This window comes from Dromiciops gliroides, chromosome 1 (genome assembly GCF_019393635.1).
Source record: "Dromiciops gliroides isolate mDroGli1 chromosome 1, mDroGli1.pri, whole genome shotgun sequence".
NCBI classification, from domain to species: domain Eukaryota; kingdom Metazoa; phylum Chordata; class Mammalia; order Microbiotheria; family Microbiotheriidae; genus Dromiciops; species Dromiciops gliroides.
In genome coordinates this window covers 128,676,621-128,703,272 of record NC_057861.1, presented here as the reverse complement: position 1 = coordinate 128,703,272, position 26,652 = coordinate 128,676,621, and the positions used below count along the sequence as shown (strand labels likewise).

Here is a 26,652-nt window from a genome sequence, read left to right as displayed (position 1 = left end):
GACTTGTTCCAGTTTGCCAGTGTCTATTTTCACATTAGATTCATTTTATGAAGTAACTGAATAAAGATCCCCCAAGTGAGAATCTCTTGTGGCAACAGAAGACCCATGAATAAATAATGAGTTGCCCTAGTTTTGAACTTTAAAGAATTTCAATAATTTATATGTAAAAACCATCTAACTTTGAGTGACAATGAAACTAGTGACTAATGATAATATGAAGCATTCTTTTTGTGTTAATAGCTTCAGTTTTATCATCCATTCTTGCTAGTTAAGTTTTATGTCAGATAAGCTGTTTTTAAGGTTGAGGTACTTCACTCCCACACTCAGCTCAGTTTCCCTTCAGCTCAGTCTCTGTCCCTCACCTGTGCCCTAGTGAAGATAAGGTCAGATAGGGTAGAGCAACTCTAGAGAATTGAGGGTGGAAGAGGAGGACATGAGGAGGGAAAGATGGAATCTATCACCACTTGAGTCACCAGAGTCCTTATGTAGCCCTGGTGAGATGTGTTCATTGTCACAGTTTAGGGAGCCCTTTCAATAGTTTGGCTTCAACTATGTAAGGTGAATTTGTTTCTACCACCAAGGAAAGTAATTACCTTTGGATTTTTGGACATACATCTGTCCATCCATGTACTTATCTATCCATCTACCCATCCATCCATTAAGTAACATTTACTGAGGGTTTTCTAAGTGTAAAGTAATTTGATGCCACATGTGACATCTGTAATACTGTAAAGCATCTGTTTTCATTCAGCTCCTTGAAAAAGCACTGATTAAGTTGTTTCTATACCAAATTTCTTCACGTCTAGCTATGAGAGCACCTTTGCTACTGATTTCATTAGAGGATTAGGATTGCAATAAAGAGGAACACCTTTTTTATTAAGGTATTGAATGTTATATTTTAGAGGCATAATTTGACTTCCAGTATTGCCCAAACAGTGCTGCAGTACATAGAGTGTCAGTCTGCAGTCAGAAAGACTCATCTTCCTGAGTTCAAATCTAGCCTCAGACATTTACTAGCTGTGTGACCCTGGACAAATCACTTAACCCTGTTTACCTCAGTTTCTTCATCTGTAAGATGAGCTGGAGAAGGAAATGGCAAATCACTCCAGTATCTTTGCCAAGAAAACCCCAATTGTGGTCACAAAGAGTCAGACATGAGTGAAAATAATTGAGTGACAACAACAAAAATATCCCAAATTGTGTACTTTGAGAACTAATGCATTATCTCTGCTAACCTTGGTTTAGACAGTACCAACTGTCTAAAGTCATCTACTTTGTAATAATGGTAGGTGGCATTGTAGAAGACTCAGATACTTTCTATTCTTTCCTTCTATTTAGAAGGATAGAATTCAATCTTACTTAGGCTTTGTCACCTAGGCTTCCCCTGTCTACATCCTGTTCACCGTCCTTTTTCATCAGGGGTCTGGAGACTTTAATCTATCACATTCTGTTACAATAGCCCACTTTTAGACCAGGAACAATGTAAAGGCACTTATGTCCCTTTCTCTCCTATTTAATGGTCTTTCTAACAGATAAAATGTTACTAATATAATCACAAGAGAACCTCCAGTTAGACAGCATTGTATAGTGAGTACATTGCTTGCCTTGAAAACGTGAAGACCTGGGTTCAGTTCCTGCCTCTGACATTTAATAGTTGGACAACAAATCATTTAACTTCTTGAGATCTGTTTCCTCATCTGTAAAATGAGAAGCCTGTAAAAAATAGAAACCTGATGGCCTTTAAAGTTACTTCCAGCTCTAAATCTCTAACACTGGGAACTACATTTATGAGAGGCAGCTTGGCATACTGGAAAGAATGCTAGGTCTGCAGTGAGAACATCTGGATTCGGCTCCCATCTCCAGCACTTATTAGTTTAGAAACTCTGAATGAATCATTTAATTCCTTTGTACTTCAGCTTCCCAATCTATTAAAAAAGGTCAGTGGTATTATAATACCTCTGCCACATGATTGATGTGAGGGAAGTACAATGAAAACCGTAAAATGCTGGGTAAATGCCAATTATTATTGCCATTTTTTTTGTCTGTATCAGAATTTTCATCAATGTCCACCTTGGCTAGTTAATTCTTTCAGAAAAATATATCTTTCTTATTATCCTTGAAAGAGTCCAAAGTGATAAAGCCTTTCATTGTCTAAGAAACAATTCTCAAACATAGTTAGGAATATATCAGTAATGAGAAAGCAAGGTGATTTTTTTTCTAATTGGCTTATAAACTATATCCTCTTCACATTCATAACTGAACAAAGATTTGAGTATAAGTAAACTGAAGGTAGTGATTCTTTAGGAAACCTTTTGAAATTGAATCATCTATTTGTGTTTACTCTGAAGATTCTGGACTTGATTAAACTTATTTCTGGAGGTCTGGATTTTTTTCCAGTAACTTGTGTGGGAAACAGTATGCAATATTTCTCTCAAAACCAGGAACAGAATAATTATAGATTCATATATTCATCTTAGGCCTACTTCCACTTATTCGCTCAGAAAAAGTTAAATATTTTGCCCACTCATTCTTTCAGAATTAAATATTCTGTCTTGAGCATGGGAGAATCTATTGGTGTACATATAAGGGCTTTTTCATATTGAAATAATTCTTGGCTAGAAATCACATCTCAAAGAATTAGCCCATGGAAACAAAGAAACTATGGCTCTAGCCAAAGACAAAAATATATTTTTAATTTTACTTTTCCATTCATAAGGGTATTGCTTAATTTCCTTCTTTTTTCCTTTTTCCTTTTTTATTTCTTTTTGTTTGTTTGTTTTTTGTTTTGGTCATGACTTGTGGTCAAGGTGCTGCTATTTTTTGCTTTAAAGCATGGTCTGTTTAAATGAGTTTAGCACTGAGTATGGTTTCCATAGCAACTGTAACTGTCTCTCTTTGCACATGCTGCATTTGGTATTAGTTGACAATAATAATTATAGACCACTGTAAGATAAAACATTTGTTGCACGGTGGAGACATATATAAAGACAGGGTTTCTAGAAAACTAGCCTAGTGCAGAGAAACTGAAGTAGCTCATCAAGCCAGATTTGATTGTCTTATTAGAAAGCTGATAAAGAATGTTGGTACACATGCAAGATGAATCTGTGGATGTAGGCTATTGTTGGAATCAATCAAGGATGTCTTCTCCCCCACACTTTTCCTCCAGACCTTTATTTACTTTTTTTTTTATCCTGAATTTTCCAGGTATTTTTTTCCACTTTTTATTTCTCTGTCTTTGAAGATTGTCCGTGAGTCTTACTTAATTGGATTGCTGCCTATTTAAAAGTTATGCCATTTGGTATTATGAGACAGAATAGTTTAAAAAGTACACATATATCTAAACTATATTTCTGTATGTAATAAATAGCCCTATAGAAACTCTGACAGTGCTTTCCTCCAAGACGTAGTGCCCTTTTTGAAGAATGGTTGTTATACCTACAAAATACATTTCTTAAGAAGCTTTAGCAGTCAGTTATGGAACAAGAAAGGAATATCACAAACTTTTAATATCATTTTGTCTATTACTACAGCATATTTTATTAATGAAAGCTGTATATACTAATATACAGCAGTGATCCTACATCTGGATTGAACAGATGTTTCCTGTATAAACATGAAAGCATGTTTCATTGCTTTAGGCTTAGCAATATTTATCATCTAGAAACAGCATCACACTAAGTAGAGTCTCAGCTGTGCTTTCGGTTCAGAAATGGAAGGGCTAGAAATTAGCTTGTTTTGCCTAATCTTCCTTAGATACCATTTTTATCATGTTACTCTCCTCCACATGAACCTACTATGTCTCCCATTTCCTGGTTAAGGGATTATAGGTGTGGAGCTTAGAGATGGGACCTTAGAAATGATCCAGTCTAACCCCCTCCCCTCATTTTACAGTCAAAGAGTTGAAGCAAGAGATGTTAAGTGACTTTCTCAAATCACAAGGGTGAGGGCATACCTGAGATTCCAACCCAAGTCTTCTGACTCCAAATTCCATACACTTTTCACTGCATCACACTGCTTCTTCTACCTAGTTTCCTTCCAAGGAATGTTGTACAGGTTATACATATTATTTCTCCATATAGAATGTAAGCTCTTTGAGGTTATAAAATGCTTTGGTTTTGTTTTTATCCTTAGCACCTGGCATAAAGTGAGGGTCTTAATAAATTTTTGTTGATTAATTGGAGTTGATAATCCTAAATCAGCTGTTCCTAGGTTACATATGCTCTCTTTTTCTGTCTATCTCTGAAACCAAGGTGGCACATCTCTCCCTTTTACATGAATGTTCTAGTCTCATTACTTTTGCTAATCCATTCTGTCCTACAAGAATACTCCTCGATCAGGTATCTAATTTCTAACTATTCTATAAAGTTCAGATTAAATCCTACCTCCCCACTTAGGTTTTCTCTACTGATAGAACTACCTCCAAATGGAATAGAATACCTTAGGAGATACTGGATTATAGTCCCTTCTTTTTCAGGTATAGGTAGGTTAGAGTAGAAGCCCTCTAAGGTGTCTTTCCACTCTGAGATTTCTTTTTCTGAACTCCTAGACTCACTTTGTTCAGTTGTTTCAGTCATGTTTGACTCTTTGCAACCCCATTTGGGGTTGTATTGATAAAGATACTGGTGTGGTTTGCTATTTCCTTTTTCAGCTCATTTTACAGATGAGAAAACTGAGGCAAATGGTTAATTGATTTCTGCAGGGTTACACAAATAGTAAATGCCTGGGACCATATTTGAATTCATGAACCATCTTCTTGACTTCAGGCCCAGTATTCTATGCACTGTGCCACCTAGCTGTCCTAGGGTTTGACTCATAATATAGAATCATGCATTTATTTGCTTAATTTTATTAGCACTCAGTTTGATGTGTTCTTTCTGTCTCTGTCTATTTCTTTCTGCAAGTGTTCTGTAATTTATAGTCCTAGAGAGTGCTCCCTAGGGACACTTGAGAGATTAAGTAATTTTCTTATGGTCACATGGCCTAAATGTATCTAAGATAAAACTTGAATCCAGACTTTGAGATGAGATCTTTATTCACTATGTCTGTTTTCTTATTATTTGTGTATTATTTTTTGTCTTTGATTTTCTATGATTTAAAACTCCTCAAGGTCAGGAATAATGCCTTATGCTTTATTTTAATATTCCCTAAGTTTTCAGCATGGTAGAGATCATACACTAGGCCCTTCATAAAAACTTATAGCTCTGTGGATTAGAAAGTGTAATTAAGCAATCAAGTGTCTTCCAATTGATACTTTCACATTGCCAAACATCTACAATAAGTCACAGTTTTGGCCAAGTTTGAAACATGACCTGAATATTATAAGGCTGCTTATTACAAGTTCAAAAAATCAATTCTAGATTCCACATCCTGTAAGATAAAGATATTTAAGCAGATCTTGGAAAGTAGCATAAGAAAGCCCTTTCAAATCACTTCCAGACAGCTTATTTGAATTTGCATGAATGCACAATAATGATGAGATAGCTTTTTTCCAGCCATCAGAATTATTCCCTGAGGGTAACATACAGACAAGCTGAAAAGGACTTTTAACTCTTTCAGGCCAATAGGGTACAGTTTTGAAACTGGAACCTAAACTGGGCTGTGGTAAATGGCCTAAAGCTTTTGGCCTAGGCATGTCCCAGACAAGTTATAAATTCCTAACCTTCCCAGGGAATAATTTTTGCCCATGTGAAGGGACAGAATATTTAACATTTTCTATGCCCAAAGTATAAGATTAAAAGGACAAACAATATGAGGTTAACAATTTTACAAATTAGCATAACTACTACTAAGGGAAACCTTGTCAGAAAACAATGTATTTTTTGCAAAAGAGTCAGCAATATGATTCCCCTCTCCCCCCAGTAGAGGGTTTGTATAAATGCAGAATATTCTTGCATTCAATTCCTTTTGTTTTGGCAGTGCAAAAAATATCTTTAAGTGTTCATCTTCATTTCATTGAGTCAAGGGCTAGTCAACTTTCATGTGTTTAGGCAATGATGCCTAGGACTTCTTTTAAAGTCAACCGGTGAACAAGTATTTTATTAATTACTAACTGTGCTAGGTACTATGCACACTGGGGATTCAAATAGAAGCAAAAGAAAGACCACTCCTTCCATTGGAGCACTTTTTTTTTAGGACAGTGAGGGTTAAGTGACTTGCCCAGGTTCACACTGCTAGTAAGTGTCAAGTGTCTGAGGCGGGACGTGAACTCAGACTGAATCCAGGGCTTGTGCTTTATCCACTGCACCACCTAGCTGCCCCCCACCCTGCCCCACCCCAGGGCACTTATAACTGTAAAGGAAAAGATATAAAAAAAGGTATAGCAAAGCAGGGAAAACTGGGAACCTTGAAGAACATGATTGCAAGGCAGCTTCTAGCATGAAAAAAGCTGCTGGGACATGGTAGAGAAATATTCAGGAGAAGAGTCAGAAGTAGGAGCAGGGGCAGAAAGGAATAAGACTGAGCATAGCTGCCCTGCTCTTAAAAATGGAAGTTCCAGTCAGTAACAACCAATTAAGTCATGGGGTAGAATGATCTTCCATTATATAAAGGTGGTAGGGGCAGAGGAATCATAATCTAATTGGAGAGAAGCAAGTCAGGACTGTTCCTGACTCATAAGTATGAGCCCAGAGGTGCCACATGGTATGTTATGTTCTGTATACATTCAATTTAAGGATGCCTCCCTCAAAGGAAGTATGCCAGTGTTGTTGTTTGAAAGGAATAATTATTTTTCTCTTGTATTTAAAAAGTAATTATTAAATTAGGACCAAGGTTTTTCCCCTTTTCTACTTCCTCATCCAGAGACCAACCCATAAGGAAATCTTACTCAAAGACTTACCCAGTCAGGAAAGCTAAGATCTAATCAAAGACAGTAAAGGAATTCTAAGTTTAGGCAAATGGAAGGATTCCTGCCCATTGTGTTTACTCAGACAGGTCTGGGAAAACTTGGATTCCACTTTTTGATAGATGGTGACATGGATATTGATGAATCTCTTTGAGCAAGATTTGGGTGCTTAGCGCAATGTACCTCAAGACCCTCATTGGAATAAGTCTACCTCATTATAATATTCATTCTTTCATTACTTGTTAGCCAATGATTTCTACCCTCAAGTGCATCCCCTTTTCAAAAGACTTTATTAATTATAGAAGGTTTGAAAGGCTCTCTCTCTGCTTACCAAGGAGACAATGAGTCTGTTTTGTTGACTGCTTTCTAGATGTAGTCAATAAAATTGGTTACAATTATCTAGAAACACTCATAAATTTTCAATCATCACGTGTTGTTGCTATTGTTCCTTTCTTTTAGTTTGCCTAACTCTTTTTAACCCCATTTAGGGTCTTCTTGGGAAAGATATTAGAGCAGTTTGCCATTTCCTTCTCCAGTTCATTTTACAGATGAAGAATTGAGGTAAACAGGGTTAAGTGATTTGTGCAGCTAGTAAGTGTATGAGGCAGGATTTGGACTCAGAAAGATGAGTCTACCTGATTCCAGGCCCAACATTCTACCCACTGCACCACCTACCTGTCCTAGATACCGAATACATTCCCATGTTTAAGACTTTCTTTGTATGGTATTCTTTCATCAGGCATAAATTTGGCCAAAAAAGACAATAAACATTTTGAGGGGAGGAGTAGGCAGAGAAATACCTAAGATGATATGTTGCACAACCTGTGCTGCCCAGGAGGATACACAGCCAATATTTTTGTGGAGCTGATTCAGAGTTAAAAAAGAAATATTATGGGCATATCTGAACTAGAATTTCAGAGTTATATTAATGGATACCTTTTGCAGAGTAATAAATTTATTGAAGAGTATTTCAGAAGATTAAGTAATTTGAAAAAGGCTTGCAGAGTTTATGTGTGTGTGTGTCTGTGTGTGTGTGTGATATTAGAATACAAAAGATATTTCAGTGGTTCCCTGCTGTCTCTAGGAAATATATGAACCCCTGTGGCAATAAAAGCTACATACAACCTGGTTCCAGCCTGTTTTGATAGACTGGTTTACACATACTCCCTCCTACCTTCCAGAAGCTCTGGTTTTCTTTAAAGAGAAGCAAATGTATCAACTTCTACATGAAGTCCTTACTGATGCACCTAGTTATACATATTTTTTGTTTTGTTTTGTTTTTTGCAGGGCAATGAGGGCTAAGTGACTTGCCCAGGGTCACACTATATATATATTTTAAATAAAGCAAGGATATATAAATTGTGTGTGTATATGAATATAGTTTTATGGTATAGGAGGTGATACACAGAAACCCAACAGTTTCTGCCCTCAAGGAACTTATACTTTACTGTTGGTAAGCATCATGAACACAGAGAAGTATGTATGTGCATATAATCATGTATTCATATATATTACCTTTGAGGGCAATCACTTTTGTTTCTACTTTCATATCACCACAGCCTTGAACACAATAGTGTTTAGTAAATACCTTTCCTAAATGAGTTGAAGTTGAATAGTTTATTTATTGCCAGAGTAGTGATGAAAAAATTATTAAACACCTAGTTTGTGCCAGCCATTGTACTAAGGGCAAGGGATTCACAGAAAGAGTTTCTGCTCTCAAGGAGCACAAAGTCTAATGGGGGAGATGACATACAAACTAATATGTGCCAATAAGATATATACTAGGTATATTGGAGATCATCATGGAGAATGCATTAGTATTAAGGGGGACAAGTAAAGGTTTCCTATAGCAGGTGAGATCTTAGCTAAAACTTGAAGGAAGCCAGAGATGCCAGGAGGAAGAGATGAGGAGAGAGGGAATTTCAGGTGTGGATCAGCCAGTGGCAATGCATGGAGTCAGGAGATGGAATGCCTTGGAAGAGCAATGAAGGCAAATTCACTGTATCACTAAGTACATGGAGGGAAGTAAGGTATAAGAAAACTTGAAAGGTAAAAACAGGCCAGGTTACAAAGGGCTTTAAAAGTTAAAGAAAAGATATTATATTTGATCCTGCAAGCAATAGGGAGGCACTGGAAGTATTTGAAGAGAAGGGGTGTTGTGGTCAGACCTGTACTTTAGAAAGATAAATTTGACAGCACAGTGGAGGATGGATTAGAGTGGGGGAAGGCAGTGAGATAAACCACAAGGCTGTTGTAATAGTCCCGGTGTGAAGTGACGAGAGCCCACATCAGTGTAGTGGAAGTATCACAGGAAGAAAAGAAAAAGTTAAGAAGGCAGGGAGGGAAGATAATTAGTTAAGTTTTGAAGATGTTGAGTTTGAGGTGTTTATGGAACTTCATGTTCAAAATGTCCAAGAGTCAATTGGAGATGAAAGACTGGAGGTCAAGAGAAATCATTTTATTTTTCTTATTTTCTTTAATTTGATTCTTTAAATAAATCATCTGCTAAGAATCATCTCCTTAGACATGTAGAATACTTTGTTAAAGTTTAAAAATATGATAACTAGACTTTTTCATTGTTATGGTTTTTTGTTCTCTTTTGTTTTGTTTTGGTGAGGCAATGAGGGTTAAGTGACTTGCCCAGGGTCACACAACTCATTGTTATGTTTACACTCTGAATATGACACTGGCTCTTTTTCTGTTATAATTAATATTAATTTTTGTTCATATTATACAAGCACAAATCCTGAATATAAAGGTTTTTGATATAGAAAAATAGAACATAAACCAGCATAAATATGAAAAATGTGTCATTCTTATTACAAATTCTGTTTGCTAGATTAAAACAATTGTTACTTAAAATTTGTTATTTTAGGGGGCAGCTAGGTGGTACAGCTGATAAAGCACAGGCCCTAGATTCAGGAGGACCTGAGTTCAAATCTGGCCTGAGACACTTGACACTTACTAGCTGTGTGACTCTGGGCAAGTCACTTAACCCTCATTGCCCCACCAAAAAAAAAGAAAGAAAGAAAGAAAGAAAGAAAGAAAGAAAGAAAGAATTAAAAAAAAGAAAAAAATTATTATTTTAAAGCTTAACTTATTTTCTTAGGGAAAGATAATAATATATTATGGTACCAGATCTTTAAAAATTGAATTTTTTTTTTAAGAAGCAAATACATGTTCTTCCTGGGTTAGAATTTTTTCCTTAGATTCAGGATTAATAAATAGGTGTGGCACTCACCATGAAATCTCCATAGATCTCATTTATCTCAGGGTGGCATTGTGGTTAGAGGGCTGGCCTAGGTTTATGTCCTGTCTCTAACCATACTTCCCTTGTGACTCAGAGCAAATTACTTAATCTATCAATGCTCTAGGCAACTAAGACTTTAATAAATTGCAGAAAAGGGGATGATTCCAGTGATATAGGAAGCTCTCTCACCTGGGAGATCTCTATATTGATGAAATCATAGGTCCATCCCTATCCCTGTGACAATAGATTTTATTTTATTGATTTTTCTGTCTATTAACTTGATAGTGTTGGACATTAATGCTATATAATAAGACAGGCCAAGTACTGTTAATTCTCAAGATGGATGACTGATTTTTCTTGCCTTTCAGTCAGCCTCAAAATGTTAATTGAAAATTTACTGGGACAATGAGAGAAATGTGCAGAATATAATTGAATAAATAAATGACTACTGAGTCTAATGATGTTAATCAAATATACCCTTTTCATTGACTGAAATAAAGTCTTTTAATAATTAAAATTCTGAATTTGTAATTTTTTCATAATGTAATCTTAAAATACTCACTGAATCAAGATGAAATCAAAGACATTCATAGTCAACCAAGGACCCCTAGAGTATAAAATCTACCTGGGATTACCATAAAGCAAACTGCCTTAGTAGATTACCCTGAGTGAACCCAAGAGTTAACTGTACCAAGTGTCTAGGATGAAAGTATTCCATTTCTTAAGGTGGGAAAGCTGTCAACTGAATATTCACAATGCATTGTAAGTAGTTTGTTTTCCACATACTTGTGGCTATGTCAATGTCCCTCTCTCCCATATCCAACCCCCAAGTAAGGATGATGCATTACAATAACCATCCAGAGCAACTTGCCAGTCTCATTTGTTACCCATCCTAGTTATTTAACCAGGGAATTTTATGAAGATGTAGGATCAATCTGCAAACAGAAAACCAACTTTTCTTGGTTCAAAGATAATTGGCCCATTCGGGGATTGAGTCCATGAGTGTGTCCGTATTAGCAACAGTCTCTCACTAATTAACAAAGTAATTTCTTTCCTAGGGTAATGCAATTGAGTAAGAAAAAAAAAAAACGGTAATCTAAGTGGATGTAAATGGTTACCCATATTTTTGCATCTTGAAATTTTTTTCTTAATTACCTTTCCTTTATAAATTGAGCTTGAAGGCATAGTCACTTCCCTAATGCTCCCCATGTCATAGTTTTGTCACTGCACATTAGAAGCCTGCCATACATTTCTCATTGGGATGGTTTCACTTTGATGTATTATTTTGGCTATTTTGAGATCCAAAATTGAAAAATAGCTTTCATGTCACCCTGAATATTTCTGTTTGCCTTTGGGGATACAAAATATTCTGAAACACCAAGGAAACAAGTTGAAAAAATTAAAACAGTAAATGCTACAAGATAATCATCTTAACATTAGCAGACACATACATTGATGCTTCATTAGCCTTGCCGATTACATACAAGCTTTTTAAAAATACACTGAAAGTGGATTCAAAACCAGAAGTCATCTCCCCCACTGCTTCTGGTACTTGCTCTTTCTCTGCCTTTCAATCGGAGCATTTCCATGATACTTCGGGCATAAACATCTCTCAAGTTAACACTGATATAGGAGTCAGTGGCTATATTCTTTGTTAATTTCTTCAAGGCTTCACGTTGTCGAATAGCTGCTTCCTTCAGTTTCAGAGTGAAATAGCAGGCAGAAAATCGGTCATTAATGATAGCAATGGGCAAGGCCAAAACAAGTATCCCTGATAGTATACACACAAAGGCCACAATTTTGCCTGTTGTGGTGTCTGGCCTAATGTCACCATAACCCACAGTAGTCATGGATGTTGTTGCCCACCACCATGCACAGGGCACACTTGTAAAGGTTGTGCCTGGCATACTTTGCTCTGCAAAATATTCCACAGTTGAAAATATTGAGATGCCCACAGAAAGAAAAAGGAGCAGCAGGCCAACCTCTTCATAACATTGAGTGAGTGTCATTCCTAGTGACCGCAAGCCTGAAACGCGAGAAAAGGTGTCAGTCATTTGATCCATTTAATTCTTCCAATCACTATGAACACACATGCAATTTGGATGCTAGCTAGGTGGTTTCTCCCTCCTTCTTCCTCAATATACTTTTGATTCACTCACCATTTTGCTTTTATTTACGGCCACCTCGGGGAAGCTAGGTGGCACAGTAGATAGAATGCTGGGTCTGGAATCAGAAAGACTCATCTTCCTGAGTTCAAATCTGGCCTCAGACACTTACTACTTGTGTGACCCTGAGAAAGTCACTAAACCCTGTTTGTGTCAGTTTGGTCATTTGTAAAATGAGGTAGAGAAAGAAATGCCAAACGATTCCAGGATCTCTGTCAAGAAAACCCAAAATGGGGTCATAAAGAGTCAGATACCACTGAAAAAACAATGAACTGAAACCCTACCTTGGACTTCTTTTGTGATCCAGAAGGCATCAAGATGTACAAGACAGGACAGCTTTGAGATAATTGACATGTGTTACCCAGTTAACCTCAATAGTTAGAATCTACTGGTATAGAAGACAGGGGCTAGAGAACTGGGTTTGGAGTAAGGAAGACATATTGAAAAACTGTGCAACTGTGGGTAAACTACTTAACATCTCAGGACCCCAAGAAATTCCATAAGACTAGAAGATGACTTTTAGAGTTACATTTGTGGATGGAAACTTTTGCTCTGGGAGTTACCTGCCCTGATGAACTCACAGATTCAAGCAAAAATAAAATCAATACCATTGAAACCTAGAAGTATATGCAGATCAATAACTGTTGAAGGGACAACTGCTAAGAAGACTTTTCTCATTTCTGTCTAAACATGTCCTCTACCCCAGTTGAGTAGCTCATGTAAAAATAACAATAATAACAATCACATTTATAAGGCACCATAGGGTTTGTAGAATACTTTAGATACATTTTCTCATTTGAGCTACAGTGTTATACATGCTACTCCATTATGCCTAGGGATTCCCTGAAATGGAAAGGAATTTCCAATTGATGTCCCTTCAGAATGTAGATGTTCCATTTCATTAGATGGGTTTTTTGTTTGTTTGTTTGTTTGTTTTGTTTTTTTGGTGTGGCAATTGGGGTTAAGTGACTTGCCCAGGGTTATCCAGCTAGTAAGTGTCAAGTGTCTGAGTCCAGATTTGAACTCAAGTCCTCCTGACTCCGGGGCCAGTGCTCTATCCACTCTGCCACCTAGCTGCCACAGATGTTATTTTAGAAACAGGACTTTTAGAACTGAAAGGAATCTCAGTGGTTAGCTACTTCAACCCATACATAAAGAAATCACACTAAAATCATACTATAGAGTATGTAATACTCATGTGATACTTTAATACTAGTGGACTCTGAGTGGTGTGTATACCCAAAGACATTCATGATCCTCAGACCAACTTGTATTTGCCCTTTTACCTGGTCTATGGCTTGCCTGTTTCTACAGCCAGTGGGGCACACTCCACTCCCCACAGTGTTTTTCTGGGAGGCTATAGTAAGCCTCCCTCATGACAAGCAAGGTAAAGGTGCTCCATTCACCTGACATATGGTCAAGGAATCAGGTAGAGAAGAATGCCCCAGCCATCAGGCTGGAAATCCCTAGTCTGATCAACCCAGGAACCATCTTCAGGAACCTATACCCTAACCTGTTATCTCTGGTAGGACTTGACTCCTAACTATAGTAAAGCCCTAAAACCCTGCTGTAGTCTCCTTCCAATGAAAAAGCTCATACCTTTGAGTTGAGAGCCATGACTTCTTTTGTCATGTGGCAGCAGGAATTCTGCCCTTCACTATATGCATTACCTAAGGTTCCATTGAGCTGCTTCCTTGGGTCATCTCCTTCTTCCCCTTGACTTGTGGTGTTTGCCTCTGAACCATGGTCTGAGTGCCTACTGTGGTGTCAATGATTCAGGACATGAACACCATGGCTATGGGTCTCAATCCTGTGCCTTAGCATCTGGGAACTCCTCCTCCTCCTCCCTTAGGCCATGAGTTGCTGATCAACACTGAGATGATGTTTGGCAGCCCCACACCAGGCACTTCCTCACTGAATCCCAAGTCCAGTAAATAGGAATTCTTGCTCCTGAAAAACTGCCTTATTAGTGGAGGAACTGGACAACTCAGAACACCCCACCTATGACCCCAGTTGGCCATCCAACCTTGGCTTAAAGATTCTAATGAGGTGGAACCAACCACTTCCTGAACCAGCTAATTCTATTTTTAATTAGCTCTAATTGTTAGAAAGTTGTTCCTGACATCTAGCCTAAACTGGCCTTTTTTTGCAAACTTTTTCCCAAGGCAAAGCCTTGTAGGGCTAAAAAGACTAAATCTCTTTCCTCTTTTCTATAACTTTTCAAATACTTGAGGATAGATGAATCTTCTCTTCCATAGTCTAAGCATTCCTACTTTTAATTGTAATAATAATGGCTATTATTACTATTATTATTACACCTATCTGTACATTTTCCCATTTACAACTGTGTTCAGTTGTTCACATGTGCATGCTCTGTATTCCCAATGTTATCATAGTTTCCTGGAGCCTGGAATACTTGTCATCTAAGTGTACTTCATCCTACAATGGTATGTGTGGTATATACTCGGGAAATGCTGTCTATTGTCAGGTTGCCTTGTGTTTACTTTTACAATATTGTGTGTTAGGGATTTTCCATGATACTAGCTTACCCCTTATCTATAATTTCAGTTCTACCAACAAAACAAAACAAAAAACAACAAAAAAAACAAAAAAATCCATCTCTATAAGGTTTTGGGTAGAGCACTTGCTTTTCTAGATCTGACTTAATTCTATCCCCAGCTCCAACAATAGGCAATCTTTCTTCTACTCTAACAGGACAGTTGAAAAAGCATAAGCAGTTGGGTGGCATAGTGTTTAGAGCACTGGGATCGAAACCAAGAAGATCTAAATTAAAATTCGACCTCAGACACTTATTAGCTGTGTGACCCTGGGCAAGTCACTTAAACTCTCTAATTGTTAATTTACTTATCTATAAAATGGGGATAAAATAATACCTATCTTATCAAATTGTTGTGAGGATAAAATGAAATAATAAGTGCAAAGTGCTCTGCAAACCTTCAAAAGTACTATATAAATAGTATTAATTATTCAAAGACCTGCATCTCCACTCCATTGTCATGCTGACATTTTCCACTCTACATTTGTTTGAGGAAGAAAGAACCTGGTTTTGATGATTTCACAGGATTCTTAGAAGAATCAAAGAAGTAATGATCCAAATTGTAGAAGGCTTAAGCCTCTAAATAATTCACTTATAGGAGAAGAATCTCAATGCCATATCAGAAAGCCCCCAATATATTCGGGTAGCAAATAAGGATCTTGGGAAAGCATGACTGATGTTTTACATCAAGAGACATATTACAACATAAGGCCAGAGTTAAGTCGAAGTGGCCTTGATTTTACTAACCAAAAACTACTTGAAATTAATTCAAGTGTTATTTATACTTTCATTGTTCTAGATTGTGATATTCAGCCTCCCCAGATGGACATGAGTTATTAAGAAGCTATTTATTGTTAGAGACCAATGAATAATATATTTGAGGCTTAACAATTTTAGAAAACCTAGGCAGCTTGCAGAGATACAGTCAGATCAGAAATATTGTTATTTCTCTAGATATGTTCTTCCCATAGTTATCAATAGAGTAATGCCATTTTTCAAAGATGTCAGACCTGGATGGTGCTTTACAAATAATTTAGTCCAACTCCTCTCATTTTGCAGAGGAGAAAACTTCAGCCAAGAGAGGTCAAGTGTATTTTGCAAGATCACACAGTTTATTAATGACAGAGTGGGGACTCAAGTCCAGGTTTCCTAGCTCCTAGCCAAGTGATTTTTCTATTTGGCATAATTATATTTCATTTTTGGTGAAAGCGTTAACAATTTTCCAAAGAAATAAAAATCCTAAATAGCTAGATTAAAATACGTTAGCTTAATTTGATAATTAATATATGTGTGGAGAAGGAGGCAGAGGGGGAAGCGGTGTGGGGATTAAAAGCTACAATGAAAGAGACTGAGGCAGAGCTCTAAGCTAATGGCACTTTATTAAAGGGTCCATGGTCCCCTCTAATGAAGTGGCCCTCAGATCTTCTTCACAATCTAAGGTGCCCCCTTCTTCCAGAACCATGTTTTTATAGGGTCTGATACTCAAATATGCAAAAGAGGCATGATGAAATACAGAATCTCATTGGTTGATAAACCTTGCTTTTGATGGTCAAAAATGACATATCAGTGGGGGGTGGGGATGGGTTGGGTAAAGCATGGGACACCTCTACTGACGAAGTGGTCATAAGATGGTCAATTGCTCATGTTGGGGAGAGAGAGGCCCTGGGGATACAAAAATAAGTTGGGGGACTTTCCAAAGTATCAAGGCATCCCACCTACACTGGGGTTGGACATGGAATTTGAGCATAACATGATGGGGATATCTTTGTCAGAATTACTGTGGTTGTGCATGTGAGCCTCATAACTTGGTACACAGGTAGTGAACATTACATTAAAGTTTCAGGTCCACTAAAAGAACCTATCTATCTAATTATCCCTACATGATTTATGTAGAATATCAAACTGATTAATATGATTGGAACAGAGTAGGGGATTAAGTGAATTATTTCTCAGGGATTTGTCCTTTTTCTCTCCTAAATGATTTTAATGTACAAGGTTGTCAGTCTTCACATAGGTGATGAATCTTATATTCTTATATATTATGCTCTTCTATTTAACCTATTTATGGATATGATACTTGTCTGAGAATTTAGAAATCCTTTTTAGAGAGCTGACATAGTGGAAATTACTGTTATTTCCCTTTTTCTCCCTTGTTGTTTTCTTTTGAGAAAAATGTATTCTTAACTGTGTTTTAAGATCAAAACCTATTAAGAGTTTACAAATGCACTAAGAAAGCATCTCATTATGCGTGTCAAAAAACAAAGGCTAGAGCTTTTAAAAGTTGTTGGGAACCCCATTATCAAAGCTACATTATATGAAACTGGGAAACTACCCTAGAAAGAAAACAACAATAATGAACCTGTCAGGAAAAGTCCAAACTGATCGAGTTTGGTTAAAAATAAAGGCCAATTCCTCTGTCCCAACTTCCTAGGTCCCTTGAGATACAGACAAAACTATAGTTTGGTCAATGTAGACATAGCTAAAGGAAACAATCTCTTTCCATCCAATCCCTAAATTTTTCCTCTTATTCTCCTTTTCTACTGGCTAATTTTTCCCTCTCCACAAACAAAGAAATTTCATTACTGTTTGTGAAACCCTGAAAGGGTGATTATCTTGTACATATTCTGGTTAGAGGGTAATTTGTATCTAACTAGACATTCTTATAGATGGGCTAAATGAACAGCTTTACTTCTAAACATGACACTCTTTTTCTCTCTACAGAAAGTAGATTGGGAAGTGACCATACCATTTTATATCAAACCTTGGTGGGGTATCCAGAGGAGTGTCATTTGAAATTTCTTTACTCTCTGTGCCTGGAAGAATATTTTGTTAGCCCTGCTGGACCCAAAGTAGAGAACTTGCTTACTCATCCTTATATATCCATTACCTTACCTATTATTTTTATAACCTGATGCCAAATGGTAAAGGGATTTCTGAAAGTTACGAAGAGCAAATTAGAGAGGTGGATGGTTACATTCTGAACTTTGCTATGTACACCCTTGGAAATTGTACTAACTTTATATGTTTATATTATTTATCCCTGTCTCTTACAAGCCCTTTAAAGTTCAATTTAAATGTTGCATTCTATGTCAGACCTTTCCTTATCCTTCCATCTAATAATGCCTCCCCCATTCAAGAATTAATTGATTCTCTATTTGCATATATTTTTACATTTTTATGTTCCCCCCATAGAATGAAAACTCCTTGGGTTAAGCTACTGTTTCATTTTCATTCTGGTATTCATTCATTCCTGTGCCTAACAGTACCTTGCACATAGTATGTGATTAGTAAATAATTTTGGATTGGTGATATTGTATACATTGTTTCCCCTGTGGCACATAAACTCTGTGAGAGTGAGGGAGGAACATTTCGTTTTTGTTTCTTTTTTGTATTTGTACTCCAGGGTCTAACAGAAGGCCTTGAATAAAATAGATTCTTAATAAATGTTATTTGAGTGATTGAGTATCACACCTATCACTATATTAAGGCATTAGGGAAGAGGGAAAACACATGTCCACTGGAACGCTACATATTTTCTTTTTCAGTTTTATGATTGTTTCAACCACTTAAAACCAATGGTAGTTTTCAAAAGCATCAATGAATTGTGAATACCTGTTGAATGTCTGCCCAGTTTTAGCATGCGCAGAGCCCTGAGCAGCCTCAAAACCTGTACGATGCGCCCCACGTTTTCCAGCTCTTGTGTGGTCTCACCTTCACTCAAGCTCTCCACCAACAGAGTGATATAAAAGGGGAGGATGGCCAGGAGGTCAATGATGTTTGCCACCTTCCTCAAGAAGCCACACCTATTCCTCACGCAGAGTAAGCGCAGGGCAAACTCCACTGTGAACCAAGTAATGCACAGGTACTCCAGGGCCTCCAATAGCTGCATGTCCATCCAGCTGGGCTCAGATGACATCAGGGCCATGTTGGCAATGGACACGACCACAAAGATGATGGAGATGATTCCAAAGATCCTGGCAGCTGTGGAAGACCCCGGTTTTTCCAGAATATCCCAGAGCTTCTGTCGAGTAGTAGGGCAGAGGCCTTGAGAAAAGTCCTGGTCACTCTCTTGTTGACTTTCCTGGTCTTCAGTATCATCCTTGAAGTCTAATGTCTCACTCAACTCCTTCCTTTTCAAGTACCTTTCCAAAAGAATAATATGATCATTAGGCTTTTTATTAAAAAATGATGATACAATAGATGAATCTCCTTAGTACTAATGGCATTTTTTTTAGTCTGTTTGAGAACTATAATAGTCGAAAGACCATTTGGACTTGCACTTGGAAATCCTGAATCTCAGATCTATCATTTAGTAGCTTATGGTGAATATATTCAACTGACAATTAGATATATACTACTCCAAAGAAGAGGGTGGAAATATAAAAAATGGAATATATTAACATAGAAGTGGTCACAGATATGGGAATAGATGATACATATAGGGGAGAGAGTATAAAGAAATAATCAATATAAGGACATAACTTTAGGGGGCATCAATATGAAAAAGTGGGAGAAGGATAAGGCTGAAACCATAGAACAATAAAAGAAGCAGTCAGAAAGGAGAATCATGAGAATGCATTATAATGGAAGTTGAAGGGAAAGAATACCAAGAAAGAGCATATGGCCAACAGTGTCAAATGCTGTAAAGACAATAAGAAAAGAAGTAAGAATCTAAGATTTAGTTTTACTTCAGGTACTGTGCATTTGAAAGTTGGAAGGGACCTTATAGGCACCTAATTCAATGCTATCAAGCATAAATAGAAATGGGTGCCACTGATCTATACATAAAGATCCCTGAGGGCTGCATATTGATTTAGTTTTAAAATGTAATATCATCCATGTTTTATTGTATTTTTTTTGTTTTGTTAAATATTTCCCAATGATATTTTATTCTGGTTTGGGTCTTTGTAGGTGTGATGTGGGCCACATGTGGCCTGAGAGTTACATGTTGGCACCTTAGATCTGCTCAATGCAACAAATAGTTACTAAGCAAATCTACTATGTGATAGACACTAGTTGTGTATATATACATTTATACATGTATATACATGTATGTATAGAAATACACAGTATGTATATCTATAATATATATGCATGTACACACATGTGTATATATGATTTATTTGAAATAATCTCTGAAAGAAAGTACTAACATTAAGGAGGACCTGGAAAGACTTCTTTTACAATTTGGGATTTTAGCTGAGACTTACAGGAAGCTAAGAAAGCCAGAAGGTAGAGATGAGGAGGGAGAGAATTCCAGGCATGGGTGACAGCCATTGAAAATACACAGATGGAGTCGTGAGAAGGAGAATCTTGTTCAAGGATCATCAAAGATTGAGAATCAGTGGATCGTGGAGTACATGGACGGAGTACATGGAGTACATGTACTAGAAACGTACAAAGAAACCAGGATTATAAAGGGCTTTCTTTAAAAGCCAAAGAGAGGATTTTATATTTGATCCTGGAGGTAATAAGGGGACACATTAGTTTAATAAATAGAGGTTTGGGTCATGTGGTCAGACCTGTATTTTAAGAAAAAATTGCCTTTGATAGAAATTTAGTGGACAATCTGATGTGATCAGAGAGAAACTTGAAGTGGGGAGGTCAATTCCGAAGTCTTTTGCAGTAGTTCAGGTGTGAGGCGATGAGGAACTTTAACAGGGTGGTGGTAGTATCAGAAGAGGAAAGGTCATATATGAGCGATTTTGTAAAGAGGACTTGGAAACAGATTCTATATGGAGTGTGAGAAGGGGTCAGAAGTAGAATATGAGACCTAAGTTGTAAACTTGGGTGACTAGGAGGATGGTGCTGCCCTCAACAGTAGTAGGCAAGTTAAGAAGAGGGGAAGGTTTTGGGGAAAATAAATGAGTTGACTTTTGTACATGTTGGGCTTAAGACGTTTATATGACATCCAGTTAGACATACTCAATAGGCAGTTGAAGATGTAAGATTTCAGGGTCATCAGAAATATTAGGCCTGAGTAAATAGATCTAAGAATTATCATCATTGAGATGATAATTCAATCCACAGGAGTTGATGAGATCACTAAGCAAAATATTATAGAAGGAGAAGAGAAGAGAGCACAGGCTAGAGGCTTGGGGGAGGGGGGAGAGATACCTATCATTACTGGTTTAAAGCTAGATAATGATCTTGCAAAGACTGAGCTGAGAATGAACATACTCTCAGGCAGAAGAGCCTGTAGAGAATAGTGCCAGAAAAACCTAGAAAGAAGAGAGTATTTAGAAGAGGTTGATGGATAGTATCAAAGACTGCAGAGAGATCAAGAAGGATGAGGAGTGAGAAAAGGCCATTAGATTTGGCAATTAAGAGATCATTGAAGAGAGCATTTTCAGTTGAATGATGAGGTCAAATCCTTACATAGTTAAAAAAAAAAAAGAGTGAGAAGAAAGGAAGTAAAGGCACAAGTAAAGTCTAGAGGGCCTTCACAAGGAATTTAAGCATGCAAAAACAATCAGCTAGGTGTCATCTTTGATGACTGGAAGGCACTTCCTCCTTACCTTTGCCTTTTAGAATCTCTCCTTTCCTTCAGAGTTCAGCTCAAGTGCTAGCTCCTTCTTGAAGCCTTTCCTAATTCCTTCTGCTGCTAATCTCTTCTGCCCCTCCTGCCCTCATGAAATTACCTTGTTTTTATTTTGTACTATAGTTATTATATGTGTACATGTTTTCTCTTTGATAGACTATAGCTCTTTGGGAGTAAGGACTCTTTACTTATCTATCTCTATCTCTATCTTTATCTCTATTGCTATCATCTCTATCTCTATCATCTATCATTTATCTATTTATATTTATATCTATATATTCCAGTGCCTGGTCCATGATAGACACTTAATAAATCCTATTGAATGATTGCCTTTATACTATTTTTCTAGTATACACACACACACACACATATACACACACATGTATTTTATATACATGTATAATATATACTTTCTTATAAGAAGACATCCAGAAATAAACTAATGTTCTCGTTAGAAGAAAAGGATTATTTGAATTCATAAAATGTTATTTGAATAATACCATCTTCCCATTCAAACAGGTTCATGACTGACTTTTTCCTCCTTTCATTCACCTCACATCATTACTACCCAACACTGGATTCTACTTTGCTACATCTCTTGTGTTTATCCCCTTCTTTCTACTCCAGTCTTAATGATCTCAGTCCTGACTTTTCTGTCATTTATACTATTAGAATCTATTAGTATATAACATCATATGACACTTTGACCATCTAGGTAAGAAGAGATGAGGGCCTGGACTAAAGTGGATGCACTGACATTAGTGAGAAGGGGATGGATACAAATGATATCCCCAAATGGAATCCATATTGAAATATGGATGGCAATAATTGTCTTCCTGCTTCCAGTCAGTTGCCTCTACAATCTCTTCTTCACACTCTGACATTAGTAATCTTCCTAATATCCTGTTCTGAAGTCACTCTTCCACTCAAAAATCTTCAGTGATTTCCTTTTGCTCACCAAATAAAGTAAAATCTCCTGATCTAGGCATTCAAAGCCCTCCACAATCTACAGCTTTCCCAGCCTAACTCCCCACCCTTCAGTGATAAAAAAGTGATACTTTATGTCTTAATTTTCCCCCTGGAACTATGTTTTAACTTCTCCTCTCCTCACTGTATCTTATTTTCAGTAATCACCTTTGTATCAGTTATTTATGTCCTTTTCCTTTATACAATTAGATTGTTAGTTTTTTGGAGTAATATCTGTGTAGGATCCATTTATGTACACCCAGAGACTAACAGTCTCTTACAAAGCAGATGCTTAATCAACATTCATCAAATAGAATTTAATCATAAACACTCACATATTTTCATCACTTCATTGCAAAGTGCTTTCCTCACAACAACACTGCAAAGTAGGTGGTATAAGTATTATTTCCATGTTAAACAGAATTAAACTAAGGCCTGGAGAATCTGGATTACTGACTGGTCCATAGTTACATAGCTTGTGTTAAAGCCAGTGCTGAATCCAGGTCCCTATATTCTCCATTTGGTAGCTGTAGGCTGATATCCAAACTCAGAAATTATCAGAAATGCCTGAGTTTTCTTATCTGTAAGATGGGGATGATAATATCATATACTTCCAAGACTCATTGTAAATATCAAATGTCAAGTATGTGTGTGCTTGTATGTGTGTGTGTGTGTGTGTGTGTGTATAGACATAGACAGGATTTAATCTATTATTTATTTCACTTTACTTGGCATAAGAGCGTGGGGAGGTCACTTCACTCTGACTCAGTATCCATATCCGTAAAATGGAGACAATATTACTGCCTTTTTCACAATATTGTTATGAGGAAAATTTTAAAGTCAACAAATATGTAAACTATATGCTATTATTATTTGCAAAGTGGTTATCAAAATACTTTACTTTTTCATCGTCTAGGAACTCTTTCGATCTTGGTCCAGATCATTTTTGAAATGACCTCTTGGTGTTCAGGCCCCCCACCCTTAAGTTTTTCATATTCTATCCTCCCAATTTTATTTTATTTTAATTCCAAATTCGAGCCTTCCTATTTTTTTTTTTTTTTGCTGGGCAATGGGGGTTAAGCAACTTGCCCAGGGTCACACAGCTAGTAAGTGTTAAGTGTCTGAGGCCGGATTTGAACTCAGGTACTCCTGAATCCAGGGCCAACGCTTTAACCACTGCGCCATCTAGCTGCCCCCATCGAGCCTTCCTATTTTAATTAATGAAAATAGCACGGTACAAAATCAGATATCAAAAATTAGGAGCACCTGTTGTTGAAGGACTTTCTTTCACCCAGCCATTCTTATAACTTAGAGTGATCCTAGACCTAGTCTTGGAAGGAATCTCAGAGGCTATCGAATCCAGCATTTTCATTTTGCAGGTGAGGAAACTGAGGCCCAGAGATGTTACATAACTTAAGCAAGATCACACAGTCTCACAGATGGAATTAATTTCATCTGTCTCCTTTCATTTCTCTAAACTGCCTCCCAAACTTAAAGACAAAGCAGGCTCCAGAAAGACTACAGTTCTTGTTTTACCCCTGACTGATACCCTCCTTCCCCAAAGTGTCCTCAGCTATTCTGTTAAACACGTTGTGAACCACCCACTAGCCTCTCCCTTCATGGCATCCTCAGGCCCACGCGGGGCGCTGCCCCCATCTCCGTAGGATACCTGTCCCTACAGCAGGAGTCGATGCTCAGCTCGTCGATGCCCCAGTACTGGATCTCCTGTAGGAAGGAGAGCGCGCACAGCTGCTCCATGACGTGCAGCCGGCCAGTGCGGTAGTAGTGGAGGATGTAGCGGAAAGCTTGAGAGCTCCTGTCGAAGAAGTACTCATTGTCCACCAGGTTGGCGTCGTCGCAGAGCTCCAGAGTGCTGGAGGCAGCGGCCAGGGTGCCGGGGTGGCGGCAGGACGCCACCACCACGGCCAGCTTGCCCAGCCGCGTGTGCGGGAAGCAGGACAACGCCTGCTGGGACAGGACGAAGCGGCTGCCGCCCACGTTGATGGTGAAGCTGTCCCCCAGAGCCAGGGGCTCTCCTTCGCCCTCGCTGCAGAAGACGCTGGAGTCTAAGGAGAGCAGGGAGCCGCTGCTGAGCGGCGTCTCATTGGCCCCTCCAGCAACTGGGGACCGGCAGCGGGAAGGCGCCTCCATCCTTGCCACCTGCTCCTGTGGACATGACAAAGTTTAAGGAGCAGAGCGGGCCCCGTGGGAGGCGGGGGATGGGTGGCGGTGACGCCGGGAGAGCTGGCAGCGGGTGCTTGAGGAACCGCCAGGAGGGGAGAAAAGCAGCTTCCTGCTCTCTCGGCTTCCCTCTCCACCCCCTTCACTTGCTTTCCCTCTTAGAAGACAAATGCACTCATCCAGGGGGATCTAAGAGTGCCAGCCTAGAGGGGAGCAAGAGTCAGAGTGGGCAGAAAGGAGAAATCACCCAAAGGAGAATCGGGCAAGTCAGAATACAGGCTGCATGCCAGGGCTAGATTTTTTTTTTTTTAATCAAGATTTCGTTTAATGCCCAGGCCCGTCCCTGTCCCCACGCCCATCTTCCGTGACTGATTCCTCCCAACCTACCAGGCAACAGGGAGGACCTGCCTTTAAGAGGAGTGACGAACGCCTGTGAATTGGCTTGACAACTCGGGTGGGGTTGGGGAGGTGGAGGGAAGCAGGAGGTGGAGAGATGCAGGAAAAGTAAGGGGTGGGAGTGGGATGGAGGTGGGGGTGTGGGACTTCTCGCTTTCCTTAGTGTCCTAAATAAAAAGGTAAAATGGGCCTGTCCTTGAAACCCTTTCCAAAGAATAGATTTCTGGTTTGTTCTGTTTTGGGTTGTAACAATGGCTTTCTGGAAAGTGGAGGGGAGAGGGCAGTGGAGGGACTAGGCACAATTAGGCAAGTTAATGCAATTACCCGTTCTATCCATTTCTAGTCTACTTTTCCTCTCTTAGCTTTTGACCCCTGCTTGAGAAATACCGACAGGTTCCTTCCCGAGAGCACACTCTTGTTTTCACCTGGAAATCCGCAAGTAGCCTGAGGTTTCCAGTGAATAACCCGTGCAGTCCCCTTATACTGGGGGCTTTACTTTTGGGCACTTTGACATTCCCCTAAAAGTTACCGGATGAGTTTCCCAAGGAGTTGGACAAATGAAGGCAAAAGGATAAGAGAAAGTGGAGTTGGGTGCCTAAGGCAGTTTAAAGAATGACGGTGCCTTAGTAAAAAAGCAGAGGAACTCTCCTCTGCAAAATGAAAAACTAATTCGGTGCCTGGGATATTTTGTTGGTGCCACTCTGGGGGCCTGACCTATAGAAAGGGATATCTCCTTGTGACTTACCAGAGCTCCAGTTAGCCGTTTCTCCGCTGCACATCTGGGCTGGGCACAGCAGCTTCAGCTCTGGAGAAAGCTGCTCTGATCTGTTACTGAGACTTCATTCGTCCCTGTTAGCGCCTGTCATGGGGAGAGGATTTGCAGACATGGCAATGACTTCGATGACCAAGGAGGCGTGGCACAAGGCCCCTGCTTATAAATCAAGCCTTTGCCCTCAAAGCTTCTCTTGCCTACCTCCGCCTTCCAGTTGCTCCGGGAGCTTTACCGCCTCCAGCCTGGCTTTTGACAGTGCTGTTCTGTGGAGCCCGACTCTGTAGTCAACCAGCCTTCTAGCACTAAGAGCAGGCAGTGAAAAGTGAACAGGAGAGGAAGGGGGAGGTGTGGAAAGAGGAGGGAACTAAAAGCCTGGAGACACTGACAATTATATTTATCTTGAAGACAGTTAACACTTAAAGTATTAATTTTCATTCCCCTTCTTCTTTGCCCCTACAAATGCTTGAGGTAAAAGTTCCTCAGTCTTCGAATAATCATGTCAATCAGGAGTTAGATAATTATAAATTCTGTGTTGTGGCCCTGGATCATGTTTTTAATACCTTGAAAAAATTAATCCTTTTTCATTCTGTAGTGTCACTAAGGTTTTCTGAGAAAGAAAGAACATCTTTTCTTGTCTCCTTTCCCTCCTAAGTCTTTTAGAAGATGCACGAAAATAAATCAGAGGCAACAAAGTACCATTTCTTTGGCAGGGCTCTAGGGTGGAGGAGGAGGATGTAGGAAGAAGTTGTTGGGGTTTTTTTTTTCTTCCTGTGAGAATAAATAACCAATTCCAGAAAAAAAAAGTTTTTGAAAGATTCTTGGTTAGGGTTATTCTGAAAGCCATCCATTTATTCAAAATATTGCCAACTCCCAATTTTTTTTCCTACTTTTACTCACTAAGAATTAAGAAATAATTCCATGGAGGTTCTCCTGTGAAAGGAGGAGGTAGGTCACAGTCAAAACTACTCTAATGGTGTGAAGAC

General features: G+C 38.5%; 1 protein-coding gene across 4 annotated transcripts; it reads right to left on the bottom strand.

Moving 5' to 3' along the window:
- Positions 1–9,876: 9,876 nt before the first annotated feature.
- KCNV1 (potassium voltage-gated channel modifier subfamily V member 1) lies at positions 9,877–26,090 on the bottom strand. 4 transcript variants are annotated; one of them, XM_043962367.1, is made up of 5 exons: positions 25,871–26,085; positions 25,643–25,756; positions 23,990–24,486; positions 18,426–18,955; positions 9,877–12,117 (listed from the first exon to the last, which is right to left on the bottom strand). In XM_043962367.1, the coding sequence occupies exons 3-5, from the start codon at positions 24,469–24,471 to the stop codon at positions 11,606–11,608; spliced, it is 1,524 nt and encodes a 507-aa protein (XP_043818302.1). In that variant the 5' UTR covers positions 24,472–24,486; positions 25,643–25,756; positions 25,871–26,085; the 3' UTR covers positions 9,877–11,605. The 4 variants fall into 4 exon arrangements, with proteins under 4 accessions (XP_043818302.1, XP_043818455.1, XP_043861527.1 ...); XM_043962520.1 differs by having other exon boundaries at positions 18,525–18,955; positions 25,643–26,090; XM_044005592.1 differs by having other exon boundaries at positions 25,643–26,085.
- Between the last annotated feature and the right edge of the window lie 562 nt (positions 26,091–26,652).